Source organism: Musa acuminata, chromosome BXJ1-10 (assembly GCF_036884655.1).
Source record: "Musa acuminata AAA Group cultivar baxijiao chromosome BXJ1-10, Cavendish_Baxijiao_AAA, whole genome shotgun sequence".
Taxonomy (NCBI): Eukaryota; Viridiplantae; Streptophyta; class Magnoliopsida; order Zingiberales; family Musaceae; genus Musa; species Musa acuminata.
The window spans coordinates 24,483,349-24,498,916 of NC_088336.1; the positions used below are offsets into that span (position 1 = coordinate 24,483,349).

At 40.1% G+C, this 15,568-nt stretch overlaps 4 protein-coding genes across 9 annotated transcripts; 3 read left to right on the forward strand and 1 right to left on the reverse strand.

Annotated features, from left to right (window-relative positions):
- On the forward strand, positions 1 to 1,822 carry LOC135595649 (probable purine permease 11). The gene is made up of 2 exons (XM_065086895.1): positions 1 to 308; positions 518 to 1,822. Exons 1-2 carry the CDS (start codon positions 272 to 274, stop codon positions 1,600 to 1,602), a joined length of 1,122 nt encoding a protein of 373 aa, XP_064942967.1. The 5' UTR covers positions 1 to 271; the 3' UTR covers positions 1,603 to 1,822.
- A 781-nt stretch (positions 1,823 to 2,603) lies between these two features.
- LOC104000810 (uncharacterized) lies at positions 2,604 to 9,212 on the forward strand. Of its 5 annotated transcripts, none has more exons than XM_009422944.3 (10): positions 2,604 to 2,676; positions 2,751 to 2,855; positions 4,618 to 4,745; positions 5,260 to 5,332; positions 6,542 to 6,624; positions 7,057 to 7,095; positions 7,883 to 7,953; positions 8,037 to 8,151; positions 8,223 to 8,306; positions 8,839 to 9,212. In XM_009422944.3, the coding sequence occupies exons 1-9, from the start codon at positions 2,619 to 2,621 to the stop codon at positions 8,289 to 8,291; spliced, it is 741 nt and encodes a 246-aa protein (XP_009421219.3). In that variant the 5' UTR covers positions 2,604 to 2,618; the 3' UTR covers positions 8,292 to 8,306; positions 8,839 to 9,212. The 5 variants fall into 5 exon arrangements, with proteins under 5 accessions (XP_009421219.3, XP_009421218.3, XP_009421220.3 ...); XM_009422943.3 differs by having other exon boundaries at positions 8,843 to 9,212; XM_009422945.3 differs by having other exon boundaries at positions 8,235 to 8,306.
- A 610-nt stretch (positions 9,213 to 9,822) lies between these two features.
- On the forward strand, positions 9,823 to 11,534 carry LOC135595648 (acyl transferase 4-like). Its single transcript, XM_065086894.1, has 2 exons — positions 9,823 to 10,289; positions 10,529 to 11,534. Exons 1-2 carry the CDS (start codon positions 9,870 to 9,872, stop codon positions 11,363 to 11,365), a joined length of 1,257 nt encoding a protein of 418 aa, XP_064942966.1. The 5' UTR covers positions 9,823 to 9,869; the 3' UTR covers positions 11,366 to 11,534.
- Positions 11,535 to 12,578: 1,044 nt separating this feature from the next.
- LOC135583497 (N-(5'-phosphoribosyl)anthranilate isomerase 1, chloroplastic-like) lies at positions 12,579 to 15,488 on the reverse strand. Of its 2 annotated transcripts, none has more exons than XM_065086900.1 (5): positions 15,286 to 15,488; positions 14,809 to 14,870; positions 13,671 to 14,023; positions 13,400 to 13,563; positions 12,579 to 12,940 (listed from the first exon to the last, which is right to left on the reverse strand). In XM_065086900.1, exons 2-5 carry the CDS (start codon positions 14,864 to 14,866, stop codon positions 12,715 to 12,717), a joined length of 801 nt encoding a protein of 266 aa, XP_064942972.1. In that variant the 5' UTR covers positions 14,867 to 14,870; positions 15,286 to 15,488; the 3' UTR covers positions 12,579 to 12,714. The 2 variants fall into 2 exon arrangements, with proteins under 2 accessions (XP_064942972.1, XP_064942973.1); XM_065086901.1 differs by lacking the exon at positions 15,286 to 15,488 and adding an exon at positions 15,086 to 15,275.
- Between the last annotated feature and the right edge of the window lie 80 nt (positions 15,489 to 15,568).

Genomic DNA, 15,568 nt, shown 5'->3' on the forward strand with positions numbered 1-15,568 from the left:
GTCTCTCGTTCCTTGTGTTCTCCTACTTCGCTTTAATATCTGAGGACTGTGCGAAAGCTCCGTGAAGAAAACATTGCCACACATGACGGGAAAGTCCAAATGACAGCAGCATGCCCATCTCTTCTTCTTCTTATCCTCCTCCACTGACTTCCTTTCTCCCTTGGGCGTAAGTATGATCTCAAATATCACAGGGGTCAACTAGCATCTCTCTCTCTCTCTCTCTCTCTCTCTCTCTCTCTCTCTCTCATTCCCTTACCTTCCTCGCTGATCAATGGGTGACACTGGAGATGTTCAGCTTCACGTCAGAGGTCAGCTCTCTCTCTCTCTTTTTCGCGTGCAATTTTTGAACTGTTTTAGATGGAGGATAAGATGTTAGAAGATGAATCGAAGATCGATCTCGATATGCATGAGGCACCTTCGGAGGAGTCTCTGTGGCTCGAGATGGTTCCCTGCATAATCTTTATGAAATGTGTTCGATGATCGATGGATCTGATGCTACTTGTTCTGCCTTCATCAGTGGAAGGAGATCAAGGATCAGCAGGGCCAACAAAAGACTCAATTCCCAGTAATGAGACACCACCACCTTCGAAGCTCAGACACTGGCGATGGTGGCTCATGGTGGCCCTTAACATCTGCTTCCTCCTCGCCGGCCAAACCGTGGGCGTGCTGCTGGGAAGGCTCTACTACAACGAAGGTGGCAACAGCAAATGGATGGCCACCGTCGTTCAATCCGCCGGCTTCCCGGTTCTCTTCATTCCTTTACTCCTCTACCCCTCTCCGCCTGCTTCCACCGCCACCGTCGCCCGGCCCTCCATCGTCAAGGTTGCCGTCATATGCATCTGCTTGGGTCTCATCATTGCAGGAGACAACCTGATGTACTCCTACGGCCTCCTGTACCTGCCTGTGTCAACCTACTCGCTCGTTTGCGCTACTCAGCTGGCTTTCAACGTGGTCTTCGCCTACTTCATAAACTCCCAGAAGTTCACCTCCCCGATCCTCAACTCCGTCGTGCTCCTGACCTTCTCCGCGGCCCTCTTGGGATCCCAATCCGATTCCGAGGACTCCGCCAACGTCCCCAAGGGGAAGTACCCGCTGGGCTTCGTGCTGACGCTTGGCGCGTCCGCGACGTACTCGCTCGCCCTCTGCCTGTTGCAGCTCGCCTTCCAAAAGGTCCTCAAGACGGAGACCTTCTCGGTGGTGCTGTGGATACAGATATGCACGTCGTTCGTGGCGACCATCGCCTCCGTGGTCGGGCTGTTCGCCAGCGGGGAGTCGTCGGGGCTGCATGGGGAGATGGAGGTGTACGGGAAGGGGAAGGTGTCCTACCTGATGACGCTGGTTTGGACGGCGGTGGCGTGGCAGGTGTCCTCCGTTGGGGTGGTGGGCTTGGTGTTTGTGGTGTCCTCTCTCTTCTCCAACGCGGTGAGCACCCTGGCTCTGCCGCTGGTGCCCATATTTGCTGTGGTGTTCTTCCATGATAAGATGGAGGGAGTGAAGATTATAGCCATGCTGATCGCGATCTGGGGCTTTGTTTCTTACATTTACCACCACTATCTTGACGACAAGAAGACCAAGAAGGCCATTGCAATCGATGCCGAGTAGACAAATATGGTGCTCTGAAACCGTATCAAACTCATGAAGCTGCAAACCATCGACACAGCCAATGCTCTCTGCTTTTCTCGTCTCTGTTCCAAATTTGGTTAGCTTTTCCTGTCTGTTCTTGTTTCCCTGGAAAAAGGATGAAATTGTATGTCTACTCCACAAGGCATTCATTGTTCATCAATCAGAAATTTAATACAGTTGACTAGAACTGTGTGATTCATTTTTTTCTTTATATAGAAAACAGTAGAACATGAGAACAATCAAACTTCAATGACATCGTACTCATCATCACTCCAATATTCAATTACATCATCAAGTTTCATCTCTAGAAAAAAAAGGAGGTTTTGGGAGAAATAGTACATCCACTATAAAAAAAAAAGGAAATCCTGGAACAGACGCTCACCTTTTCCATCACAATCGGCAGAGATGATGCTATGCGGCTGCTGTTAAGGAAGAAACCCGAAGCATTACAAGCGGCTCCAGCAAAAGGCGCTCATCTTGACATCGAGAGATCGGGAACTTAAGGACTACCGCGACAGTGAGGGCTTGGGAAGGAGAGAGTGGATTACGGGCAAAGATTACAAGGGGAAATAGAAGGCTTCGATGGCGAATTTACAGGCTCACTGTGATGATGGAGCACGCGAAGCACGCCATGGCGGCGGCGGCGGCGAACTGGACCATCAATTTGGCGGCGGCAATCAATGAGGCTGGCCGTTGGTTCATTTCACATTGCTGCCATCACTACCGAAGTCGAGTTGACGGATGTGCCGTCTTGTTGTCTCCGCCGTTATGTTCACCCAGAAACTTTATCTACCTGCTATCTTCTACTCGAAACATACCAATCCTTTTGATTGATTTTGATGAGGGATGATACCTGGGGTCCATGTCTCCACCGATACGTTTGCAGGTGGTAGAGCCGCGTCGACGATGTGAGAGTTACGCATGCTCTCGGTTAAAAACTTTTGGTACCTACTGATTTTTTACTCGCCCGGAAACCTTCCTTCTGATTGGATTCGATGACGAGTAAAATGTGGGTCCGAGTCTCCACCGCTAAGTTTGCAGGTGGAGGTGCCGGTACGTAGGAAAAGTGTCGAATTGGTATGCTATTGGTTACAGTCGAGTTTTTGGATAAAATAGTAATTTTACAGGGATATTTGAGCGCCCCTCTCGGCCGATACCAGCCATAGAGAGGAGAGGCGGGAGTATGGCTATGGCGAGCGTGTTCTTATCGCTTCGGCTCCTCCGCCTTCCAAGTAAGCACTTCCGCTCCTCTGTTTTCCATGTTTCTTGTGTGCATGATCTTTTGAAGAGGAACATGGCCTAGAAGAATTGTGGAGCTCTGGATCAATTCCGATTATGAGACTGGACATTCAGCAGATTTAGGGTTCTTGATACTTTTCTCGCAATTACTAGACATGACTTACGTACATGCACAATTTGTCTTCAGGTTAATGCTGAGATGACGTTAATGCTAAAGATGAAATGGTTGGAATTTTTCAACCTCATTTTCTGGATGTTCAGCACGTTTTCCCTTATAATAATCCACCCAAGGATTTGGTTCAAATTTGATGATAGATCTTAGATATCTTGATGGTTAAAATTTGTGTCCTTGTTATTGGCTTGGAGTCCTTGCTAAACATTAGAGGTCGAAGATTATAAGTAGGATCTTTTCTGTTTCTCCCAAGGAATTCCACACTAATTAACAGGAAGCGGGATACAAAGAATCCCGCGAAAGGTTACTCCTCAGTTTCTCCAATGACAAGAACGTACAGAAGGTTGTTGACATAGCTACTTTCGTTGAATTGTGATCTTAGTCGTCTCATGTTCACTATCCAATCAATAATAAAAAGAGGAATTAATCAATTTTTTTGAAATCTTGGGATATGAATTTCTGATTTCATGCCATGAAGATCCTTAAACGTTTTGCAAATTACTTTTGTTAAGCATCTAGGAATGCAGATGTATTGTTATCCTTGGAAAGTGTGTTCTCTGTCTTTCCTTTAAGTGTCTGGTGTAAGGCTGACTATATTCTTGCACGTTTCTCTATGGTTGAAGCAATAGGCAAAATAGGAACTTGTTAGTAAGCATGGTTGGTGTTCAATTATGAGGTCTTTTACTTTACAGGTATAGGATTTTGAATTTCTCACATGATTTTGGATTTTGGTCAAGTCATGTATCTTGTAGCTTTGAGTCAACTAACCTTTTTAACAAGTTAAGTCTTTTCAAATTGGTCTTGTGATTTTCACATTTTCGTAATTATATTGGTAAATATTTGCCAATGTGTTCCGGTAAGTTTCAGGTCATTTGAAGTTGAAGATAGAATGACTGGTTTAGTTGAAGTTGTACATTCAAAGTCTTATCTAGTTGCACATATTTGTCAACTTTGAGTTGATGGAACTTTGTGTTATTAAATTTCCTATTTGTGATCTCAAATGATATCCCAAATCTATATAGATAAATCGTTTTGTAAATTGAAGAAAATACCAATTAATTCTCTTCCCATCTTCTTCTAGTTGATCAGACTTTATCTTGGTTCCTTCTCCCCTAACTTATTGTCCATATCACCATACACTAGTTGGCATACATATATAGTCATGCAAGTCACATTTAATTGATATACATTCAAGAGATCTTCCATTTTATAATCATGAATCATATGCATCGATTGCATATTACTTAAGTGTTCATTGCCAACAGACACTCTGGAAGTGTATAATGCTCAGTTGCTCTGGTTCTTTTTAGCTGCTGCATGCCTTCTGCAATCAAATGAATCCTGCTAATGCATAGCTAAGCATGATATCATACTAAAGTTGTTGGCAAAGTTAGCTTCTTGATACATTACTTGTTGTACATTAGATGGGTTTGGTTAAACACTATTTTATAGTTAAATTAGCTTATGCAATCAAACAAGAATTGAGTAATTCTTAAAGCAAAATATTGAAGCAATTTCAGATAACGATCTTGCTTTCTTTTGATAGTCTAATTCTCAAAGCTCTGTGTTTGTTGCTTGAGCAGGTAGAGAAGCAGTACCATATGGCACAAGAACCGAGAATCCATTTTGTAGAACAAGATTGTATAACAAAAGCTTCATTTGTAGGAAATCCATCCACATTCATGGAAGTTTTGCTGCTGTTGCATCAATGGTTCTTAAGATAATTTTTCCAAATATATAGTGTTGTTTATCATCCTTTCATTCGTTTACTTCTAATAGATCATCATCATTAGTATTTTATCCAACAGGATATATAAAGTAAACCCCTGATATATAATGAAACATGGGCTGCGGTTTTTGTAAATTCTTTACTGTTTTGTCAGTCATAGTTTTACAGAACTACATAAAACGAGTCTGATGGAATATGAATCTTGTTTTATCTGAATGGTTAAAATATTTATACATTCTCTTATGGACATTGAAAAACAGATCAAGGTTTTGGAAATTTATATGACAATTTCTCTAGAAATCACTTTGATGATTTATGTTGTGCATTGCCCGAAAATTCAAATCAACTCCTTAGGACAGTCCTTCACAGTTTTTTGTAATTGACTAAGATGAAGCTTGGTAAAAATATGTTGCAACACAGTAATATTTTGTCTGTGTTGTAACATTGTCTTTTTTGGAACTGCTATTTGATTGTTTTTTTTCTCTACATTTGGCAGCTTGGAAGAAATGCCAAGAAAAGAGACATTGTAATTCCTGAACCAGACTATAGAATACCAGTTGTGTTACTTGGTAATGCTTCTAGTCAGTTAGAGAGGATATCGAAACATTACTCTTTGTGTTTGATGGAATGCAAATTTTTTCATGCATATTTTCAGTCAAGAAGTTAATATATTAATAACGTGCATATTTTCAAGTTACTATTTGATATGATATATAATATCTACGAATCTACTTCAAGCTAACATCCATAACAAAGATGTCCGTGTTACATGACCATCATAATGAGGAAATACCGTATCAATATCAAGGCTGTAAGAAAGAAGTGAAGTTGCATTAGGCCACAGATGGTCAAAATGAGACTTTGTCAGATCTTATGAGCATTGATCTTATTCATTTTCATTAATTAGGCTAGCTAATAAGCTGAACGTAACATGAGGCCTCTTCACCATTGGGTTCCCTGAAATGCACAAGGTTAACTAAGAGGCTTCTCAAGAACGACCCATCACGTTTGGCTCTTGAATGTATGAGTAAAGAAACTAGTCGAACACCATACAATTAAACTAGCAATCTGGAATATAGGAACACTTTAAGAGAAGAGGCTAGAATTGGTAGATATGATGTTTAGGAGGAGAATTAATATGATACGTTGACAAGAAACTAAATGGGGAGGAAAAAAAATGGAGGGAGACTGATAGAATTAGATGTTAAATGTGGTATACTAGAAAGTTAAACATAGAAAGTATGCAAATAATATTGTAGGGAAGGATGTTTAGGGCAATATTGTGGAGGTTAAACTTGAGACTGATACATATTTCATTCACCATCTAAAGTGATTCAGTGTTGGTAGCCCTAAGTGAAACAGTTTTTTCCTTTTTTGGCCTAATGCAAACTTAGATTTTGGATTCATACTTCTTTCACCAAGTAATCATGGCATTTGGTTGTTGGTTGTCTTGCTTCATTCTTTTCGGAAATAGGTATGACAATTCAATTCTCAAGTCCACATATCAACTAATAGTTCCAAGAATGTTCCTCATCAAATATTTGTTCTTATGCTATAAAAATGATGTTCCAGCAAGTGTAATTAGACTTTATGAAATTATTACTTTAAGGAAAAGAATTCAGAATCCGTAGTTCAATTTTAGCTAAAGGACTGCACAATCCATTTTTGTAGATCGATGACTCTTGTATGTTTTCTCTCTCAGTGTGAAAGTAATATGATAGATGCCGTTTCACAATTTTCAATGTGTGCTAATACTGATTTTGTATTTTGAGCAACAGGAATTGCAGGTGGACTTGTATACCAGGACAATCTACTACCAGCAGCTACGATAGGTCTACTTGGATTCCTTTTACTCATCCAGGTAGAAAAGTTTGGATGGAAACATGTCATGTACATAGATTTTTTTTTTGGCTGCCCACTTCAATTTTTTCAGGCTACCTTGTTTTTATATAGCAGCTGGCATTGTTTGGCATTGACTTCCTAAAAATAGCTACAAACTTGAACCTGCCTTTTCATAATCACAAAGTTGATTTCTTATCCTTTAACCTATAGGTAAGATTTGTGACTAAATTCCATACCTTTTACTCTAATTTCATCAGGTAGATATTTTTGCATACATAGAATGCCATCTTATGAGAAATGAATTCAAAACTACACATGTCAAATGTGCTGTTATACCGCATAGTTGACCATTTGACAATACACTGTTCATTCTAGTCTTATGTCCTGAAACTGTTGTCGTTTAGTCTTCCTACTACTTAATAAAATCTATTTTTTTGTGTTTTCCTTTCAGGCAACTAGAGTACGATTTGTCTTTGATGAAGAGGCTCTGGTTAGTGATTCTAACCTAAGAAATAGCAATGAATTTCATAGTTTGAAACAAAAGCACAATTGTGTAGGTGAACATTCATGAAAGTATTCTAGTTACAACATTTATTGTGTTTAGGATGCCTAGTTTGCAAAGGATGAATGGATCAAATTTATTTTATGTGTGAGGAGCTTTAACCATATATATATATATATATATATATATATGTGTGTGTGTGTGTGTGTGTGTGTGTGCGTATATATATATATATATATATATATATATATATATATATATATATATAGCAAGCTTTCAAACTTGTTCTACTTCGGCACCATTCATAATTATGGCTATAAATAAAGATGGCCAAACCATCCATGTACTAGTGCTAGTTCCAAGCAAGTTGGAAGTCCATACAACAGATGATGGCTGACTTTGCAACCATCACTGACCAAAAAATTTCTCAGTATTGACACTTCTGCTGAAAGAAAAGTGATATGTTGACCATCTAAAACATATATGAAAACGTGTGAAGACATCTAAAACATATATGACCAACAGATCAGGAGCTCTAGCTAGTTAACATAACATCAAGAACAGGTGTCTGCCATCTGATTCATACATACACTACAGCAGAATTTTAATTTGGACCCTTTAGTGGAGTTCTCTAAAGTCAGCTTCACTGGATGTGTTGAGTAATAGTTTCCAAAAGTTAACACAATAGCGCAGATATAATCATCATGTTAACAGGAATTTAAACATTTTTTAAAATTTTCTTGACTTACCTATTCTCTTTGATGATTTATTACAGGAGGTGAAAATTGGGAACCAGCTTGAGGAGTCAGGGGAAAATGTTTTTGTTGGTGGCAAGAACCGTTGGAGGTCAGAGCGATTTGTTCTCCCATCATCTTGTCTCCTTGTGCAAGCTAAAATGATCTGAAATATTGAAATAAAATTTTTCTTAGGTACTCCACTTTTGTAAACTGGGAATTCTGGTGGCCACAGTTCCCAATTCTGATATATTTCAAGGAGACACAGACTAAACCTGAAGGACAAATTCACTTCTTTCCAGTAATTTTTGTGAGTAGATATCAGAAAATTAAAACTACATTTTTGTGTGTGCACTTCTCCCTAAGTTACTTGTTCATCAGAACGGTAAGCAGCTATATGATGTCATGGTGGAGCGTGCCGGGCCGTCAAAGACTAGTGGACCAAAATAGCTGTGAAGCCTTCGTGTAAGTGTCGCTCTTCATTATTACTGTAAGCCCTTCATGTTCTACTAAATTTCATTCGCTGCAGTCATGCGGCCAAAGCTCCCCTCATGGTTTGCCCCGAGGCCGTAAGCAGTTAATATTATTAACAATATGTCGGATGTATTGATATTCAAATGGAAATATTTTTGTAATATAATTATACATTTGGCATGCTTGATTCCTGACACAAATTACATCTTTGTTTCTTACAATTTTCACAGCATAGCAAAACTTCAAGACCATTTTTTTTCTCTCATCTAAGTGGCTATTGTTATAGTATAGCGAAGCTTTGGGAAACTTTTAGTTGGTCTAATAAATGTGACCATCGATATTCCTATTCAGCTGTCGATTTTGGTTAGTGCATCTATTGGCTGCTAACTAAGAGCTTGATCGGTGGTTACTTTCTTCATTGTTTTTGTCCTCAGAACGAATCTGAGTTCTCTTTTCATTCGGTGGAATTTTGATAGATGATATTATCATTTGTGATCCAAAGTAAACTTCTTTCAAACTCAAGGCAGGTGGAAATAAAGAGGAGGAACATCCGGATACCGATCACCTCAGAGTCATCCAGGAAGATACAATGGCTAGTGTCATCGTCACCAACAATCTCCCTGCAGACTTTCTGTAGGAGGAAGTTCACACTGGAGTTATGCCTGCAACATCGAGTGAGTGCCGTCTAGCCAAACTTTTCTCTCTAGTCGAGTCAAAAAGTCTATTTATTTATTTATTTATCTTCTGCTGTGCCTTTATGATGGTATCATAATGGAGTGTTCTACCAGAACCTGTTGACAACTACCATTTACTTCCCAATAGTCAAACTTTTCACATTGTTGATCTTCTTTGTTGTTAGACTTATTATAAGACAACTATCATAAAAGTTTTGTTGTCTGATTGAGGTAGTGGATAGTGTTTATATGTCAAAGTTTCATACGAAAGATGTAATACTCACTATTCGTTCTCAAAAGACGGAATGCTGATTTGCTCGTGATGATGGCATTCGAAAAGGGCACCGAGAAAAAAATTGAGTGATTTTATTGGGAAAAAAAATCTCAATTTTCATTTTTTTCATTGAATTTTCATCTTACTCGTAAAAAATGATCATTGGTTCAATCCAGTTTTCTTTTCATGATTGTAAAAACTGATTCAATCATTGGCTCTCATACGGTGTTAAATTCTTTTTTATCATTATCATTCCATCTAAAAATTCGAGCAAACAAATATAATATATATATATATATATGTATATATGTATATATATATATATGTATATATATATATATAGTTTATATCATTATTTATAAATACATTATAAAATGATATTGGACTTGGATACCGCCTTCTACGACTTCATCTCGTTAGGCCCATCGCCTTCGTAGCCCTAATCAGCTTGGCTATGGGTTGACGACGATCGTCACATGTATGAACTGTGGTACTAAGGAGACGGAAGAATGCACACCAGCAGTTCTCCAAGAGTATTATAAATGGAAGACGAGAAATGCCATGTAACAACACATCGCTGGCAACCACAGGTGACGACGACCCACCATGAGCTCCCCCGTCACGAAGCTGGCCGCGGAGCTCGTCACCCCCCGCGAGCAAACGCCTTGCGCCACCCTCTCCCTCTCCTCCCTGGATCACGCGATGGGCCTCAGGTTCTTGGTCGAGATGATCGCCGCGTACGGCCGCCACGGTCCGGAGGAGGAGCCTCCAGCGAAAGCCATAAAAGGCGCCTTGTCCAAGGCGCTGGTCCCTTACTACCCCGTCGCGGGCCGCCTTGTGGTCACGGGGGAGGGGGAGCTGCAGGTCGCGTGCACCGGCGACGGCGTGTGGTTCGTGGAGGCCACGTCTCGTTACAGCCTCAGCGACCTCAAGGATCTCGAGTTCCCTCTCGCGATTCCCAAGGAAGAGCTCCTCCCATGTCCTCCCCCCAGCATAAACCAACGACAAATGATACTAATGTTGCAGGTCTGTCTCTCTCGTCTTTCTCCAAAGTTTCAGGAGATCTGTAGTTTAGTCAAACCTACTGAAAGCTGTAGTGACGAATTATGGATACGTCCCTGTAAGTTCGCGTCTAACGTGGAAAGGCCATCGAAGACCCAAGTATTGAATGCATCTTTGATAACTTATCGTAAAATCTTGAGCTCGAATCTCGCCTTCCACGAAGCTAAAAGCATCGTCTTTGTCTCCGTGTTTCATGGACTCAGGTTACACAGCTCCGTTGCGGAGGATTCGTCGTTGGAGTCAAGTTCAACCACATGGTTCTCGATGGCGTTGGCGCGGGTCAACTCCTCGGAGCGATAGCAGAGATAGCGAGAGGTGCTGCGTGCCCCGCAGTTGACCCGATCTGGCTTCGAGAGGCCATCCCCTCTCCACCGAGGCTCCCACGGGATCCCCCCACGACCACCTTCAGCTTCGTCCGGTCGCAGTGGGAGTTCCCCTTGGAGAGCATCAACAAGTTCAAGGAGGAATTCGCGAGAGAGACATCCCACAGATGCACCACATTCGACGTCGCCGCCGCCGTTCTCTGGCGATCCCGAGCCCGCGCCATCAACCTGGACCTCCGCGCCGACGTCCACCTCGTGTTCCCCGCGAACGTCCGCTCGTTCCTGCGCCAGCTGCTGCCGCCCGAAGGCGGCTACTACGGCAACTGCGTGTACTGCCTGACGGTCACAGCGACCAGCGAGGAGATCACGCGCGCTCCGCTGGTGGAGATCGTGAGATTGATCAGGGAAGCCAAAGCGAGTCTGCCGGTCAAGTTAGCCGAATGGGCTGTGGGTGATTTCAAGGACGACCCCTTCAGAGTTCCCATCGGCTACGACGCCTTGAACTTGTCAGACTGGCGATCCGTGGGGTTCTATGAGGTGGACTACGGATGGGGACCGCCGCACTGCGTCGCTGCTCTCAACGACCATGCCGTCTTCGCCGGCGGCATCATTCTGAGGCGGCCTGCGCCCAATCAAGGGGGGGTGCGCTTCGTGGGGCAGGTCGTCTCTGAGGAGCACGAAGGTGTCTTCTTGGAGGAAATGGAGAAGTTTACGTAGAAGTGCCATGTAATATCGACCTGTTCGATTACTTGCATTAGTCCGACGGCTTCCCAAACACCAATGATTATTCATGAGGTGGTGGTGCTGGTGAATCCGACGGCGAGATTTAAACGTACTTGGGACTTAAGATAATATTACCACTGAATAATTAGTTCTCGATTAGTGACCTTATGCTTTGATATCATCTTTTAAGTTTTGGATGGCTTATATTGTATCTATAGATTACATGTTGAAGATAAAACCATTCGTTTATCTTCAATTGTTTTATCAATATGATGTGGGATATATCGATGATATATCGAGAGCTCGAGATGTGAGTGATGAATAAAACACTCGCATACGCATTAAACTTGGGTGAAACCGAGAAGGCCTCGAATGCTTGATCAAAAACATGTGTCAAGATCAAGTCGATCTCGGAAAGTAGGAATTTCGAGTAAAGACAATAATTATCCTCGATTAATGTATCATAATAAGCTTTCTATTATGGGATTAATTGAAAAAACATATTTTAATATTTTATATTAGGTTGATTATGTTGTCACGTGTCGAGAGAGGTGAATAAAATATTAAGTATTAGAATCAGATTCTTAAAGTAACCAAACCTTATGCGATTAATGTGCTTTAGAATAAAGTTATCTTTGGAGAGGTGAATTGGTCCACTGATCAATATTGAATTGGGTTGTGGACAAGTGAGGAGTTTGGTGAATACCATTACCATGTTAGAAGTTGATGTCACCACATCGAATCAAGTGTGAGGAATCTGTGCTCGGCATTAGATGAGAGTGGTTTATGAGCATCAACCAAAAGTAATCAACCTAACACAACCATTGACAACAAGTTGATGGTCAACCCAACAGATAATAAATACGCACAATTTTCTTATTTCTATGATGATAAAAAGTCAATTTAGGCCACCCATTGATTTGATCGAGTTCTAAGTTGGAGCTCATGTTGCCAACCCAAGGCTTAAATGGGGAGAGCAAGAGAGAAGGAGAAGATTGTTTATGTTTAAGAAAAAATAAAATAAAGCAAGTAAATGGAAGAATATTGTATAAATGATTTCAAGTCACATTGTAAATAAAAACAAAAAAAATCATTTTCCAGGGAAAGGGTAAAAATACCACAAGAACATTACTTTGATGTCAACCTTCTTGCATGATTAATCACGATACTACTAATTGCGCAAGCTACCGGTCAAACCAAAAAAACAAAAACAAAAAAACGATGATAATTTATTCTGGAATTGTCAAGAATATTATGCAATTAAAGTTAAAATGTAAATTCACCCAAGTTGCTCTTGATAATACAAGAAGGAAGTTGACATATTCTAAAGGTCATTACCAAATTCAATAGCTCAAAGATTTTACTTTGTTCATGAAGGAAGAGATTCTGGAGGGATCCTTTTGGATGCCATCAGAGCCACAAATGCCACTACTAACATCGACTCCATCAGGCATAAGAGCAGTGACTGCTTCGCAAACATTGTCAGCATGAAGTCCTCCAGCTAAAAGCCACCCATATTTGCTTCTCATGGATGGCAGCTGAAACCTTTGCCAATTAAATCCTTTGCCACTGCAAATAAGAGAAAATGTTGTGACTTCATTTGCAGGTCTTTACATGTCAACCAGTACCAATTGAAAGAATTAGGCAAAATGCTTAAGATAGAGTAATTTTTTTCTAGTAAAGATAGCCACAATAAAAATAGAAGGTAGAGTTACATGGGCATTACAACTTAACCTCATTTGAGAGTGTCTGAAAGTGGCACAATGGGTATATGTGACTACTTCTCCATTAAAATATATTTACCTTTTTTTCCCATACACTGTTCATTGCCAACTTATTAATTGTCATTATGAATCAGAGTGCAATTTGATAAACTATTTGTCACATAGATGTCATAGCCTATTCGAATTTCTAATGCCAGGTAATAGAAGTATCCAAATTTGTATCATGTTAACCTCGTAAATTGCATGGAAGTATATATATATATATATATATATAGTGGTAGTATGCACTGAAGTGATTTCAGACCTGCCACCTTGTGCGCTATCTACTAGAAGCCAATCAACTAACGAAGATTCCTCATCGGAGACATGATTGAGAAGGTTTCCATTTTCATCAACATGGAGGACATATATGATTTGGTTTTGCTGTAAGAGGATTGGGAGCGTGGAACGGGAACCATTCCCATGAAGCTGAAAAAAATCCATGAAAGAAAAATTAACAAGAAATATTTATTCAAGATGTCAATTTGGAAAATCATTAGAACTTTGAAAATGAGAAGGGTTATGCTAATTGATACCTGAACAAACTCAAGCTGAGCTGCATCAGAAGCACGTAGTATTGTATCCGCATCATCATCTACAAACACACCAACAGGCTTTGCTCCACAGTCTCGTGCAGCTTTGGATATTTCTTTTGCCACCTTTGGCGAAACAGAACGCTTTGAATTTGGCCAAATGATCATGCCAATGAGGCTAGCACCAGCATTTGCAGCCATTTCAGCATCCTTGGCTGATGTAATACCACACATCTTGACTATAGGCTTAATCATCTTCAGTCCCTCTTCAGTTGATGAACATTCAATAGCATTCACAGGACCAGGACAGTTGGTCTTAAGGCATGATATGCTTAATAGTCCAGATCTTGATTGCCCTGAATAAGAAAATACAAGGTACGGAAGAACCAAAATTAAAAATTTTCTAAATGAGGTAAAGAAGGAAACACTGCTTTAGAGAATAGAAAAAGAAAAGTGTTATTCAAAGAGTATGCTATCAGATAATCTTGTAGATGGTTAGCTCAATTCAATTCTATTTGTAATTAAAAGCAACATTACACGATTGAAAATTGATATATTGATAGAAAAAATCATATGAAAGTTAGTGACCAATCAAACACATTTTTGAAATTTATTTGGAATAAATCAACCCCACCCTCCTACACTAAATTTTGCTTTTGGTAAAGTGCATATTATGTTCAACCGTAGGTAACTGTTGTGTGTGTGTGTGTGTATAAACTAAAAGATTTTCTAAATGAGGTATCTCTAAAGACTAGAGGAAGAAAAATGTTACAACAAAGAGAATATAATTATCATAAAATCAAATCTATATCCAACTGTAACAGATTTTTCTTGAAAACAACATGAATTTTTTCCATTTGAGATAAAATTCATGATTTTATTATTTTGATTTCCACATAGAGAATCAAGAAAAAGTCATTTTAACAAGGGAAATACCAGTATGATATTCATCTTTTGCACTTTGTGATTTTCATCAGATTAAGTTAGTGAAATTTTAGCATCTGAACAGAGGAGCAGCTGTATGCTTAGTAGCCAGATGAAGACAATGAAAATTGACTTGCAGAGCATGTTGTCTAGGGATGAAAAATAAATCTTCGACACAAACACATGAAGAAGACGCAATTAAGCCCACTAAACTTACCACCGCGGTGCAACGAAGGAAGCTGCGAATGTGAACATGCGACAGCAACAGTAGCCATTTTTCTGTAAGCAAGCACGAGATGAGCACAAGAAAAAACAAACGAAAACAAAAACAAAACAAAACTGCCAAGAAGACATGATCTTCTACTCTTTATATCCGACTCGGCTTTTCAACGAACATGTGATGCGCAATGCGTTGGATGCAAAAATGAAACTACCACATGAAAATCGAAACATGAAATCCTTACATGGTTAAAATTATTATATATATTTCTTACCACAAGTCAGAATCCAAAACTCCTATTTGATATGATGTTAAAGGGAGGTGCCAAATCGAACACTCCCGTGATGACAGAAACAAAAGAACTCCTTCAATTCTCAGAACAGCATATGGCTGTCCGCAAAAATTCGAAATCAAAATTCAAGGATCAAGAAACATAGAAAACCATCGATTCGAAAGCTTTAATCTGAATCGCACCACTGTTTGGTCTCTAATCGGCAAAGTCGATCTCTGTTTGGTTTGGCTTCGCCTCTCTCTCTCTCTCTCTCTCTCTCACTTCGACTGACGATTGGATTGCTATCCCAAAGATCCGTTAACATCTGAAGCGGATGATACGATTCTGACAAGAAGCGGATCCGAGATGGATCGACCCTGATCCGATCTCGGTCTCATCCGTTAACACCAACTGCAGCATCAGCCTCCATCTGCCTTCTGTATTATTCGTATTATGGATATGACATGAAGAGCTTGTGAATGTCAA

Coding starts and splice junctions, on each gene's coding strand:
- LOC135595649 (XM_065086895.1), top strand. CDS start 272: ATGGGTGACACTGGAGATGTTCAGCTTCACGTCAGAG. Junction 309..517: donor TGTTCAGCTTCACGTCAGAG/GTCAGCTCTCTC, acceptor TGCCTTCATCAG/TGGAAGGAGATCAAGGATCA.
- LOC104000810 (XM_009422944.3), top strand. CDS start 2,619: ATGACGAGTAAAATGTGGGTCCGAGTCTCCACCGCTAAGTTTGCAGGT. Junction 2,677..2,750: donor GTTTGCAGGTGGAGGTGCCG/GTACGTAGGAAA, acceptor GTAATTTTACAG/GGATATTTGAGCGCCCCTCT. Junction 8,152..8,222: donor ACTTCTTTCCAGTAATTTTT/GTGAGTAGATAT, acceptor CTTGTTCATCAG/AACGGTAAGCAGCTATATGA.
- LOC135595648 (XM_065086894.1), top strand. CDS start 9,870: ATGAGCTCCCCCGTCACGAAGCTGGCCGCGGAGCTCGTCACCCCCCGC. Junction 10,290..10,528: donor AAATGATACTAATGTTGCAG/GTCTGTCTCTCT, acceptor TCATGGACTCAG/GTTACACAGCTCCGTTGCGG.
- LOC135583497 (XM_065086900.1), bottom strand. CDS start 14,866: ATGGCTACTGTTGCTGTCGCATGTTCACATTCGCAGCTTCCTTCGTTG. Junction 13,564..13,670: donor CTCAGCTTGAGTTTGTTCAG/GTATCAATTAGC, acceptor GATTTTTTTCAG/CTTCATGGGAATGGTTCCCG. Junction 12,941..13,399: donor GATAGCGCACAAGGTGGCAG/GTCTGAAATCAC, acceptor TCTTATTTGCAG/TGGCAAAGGATTTAATTGGC.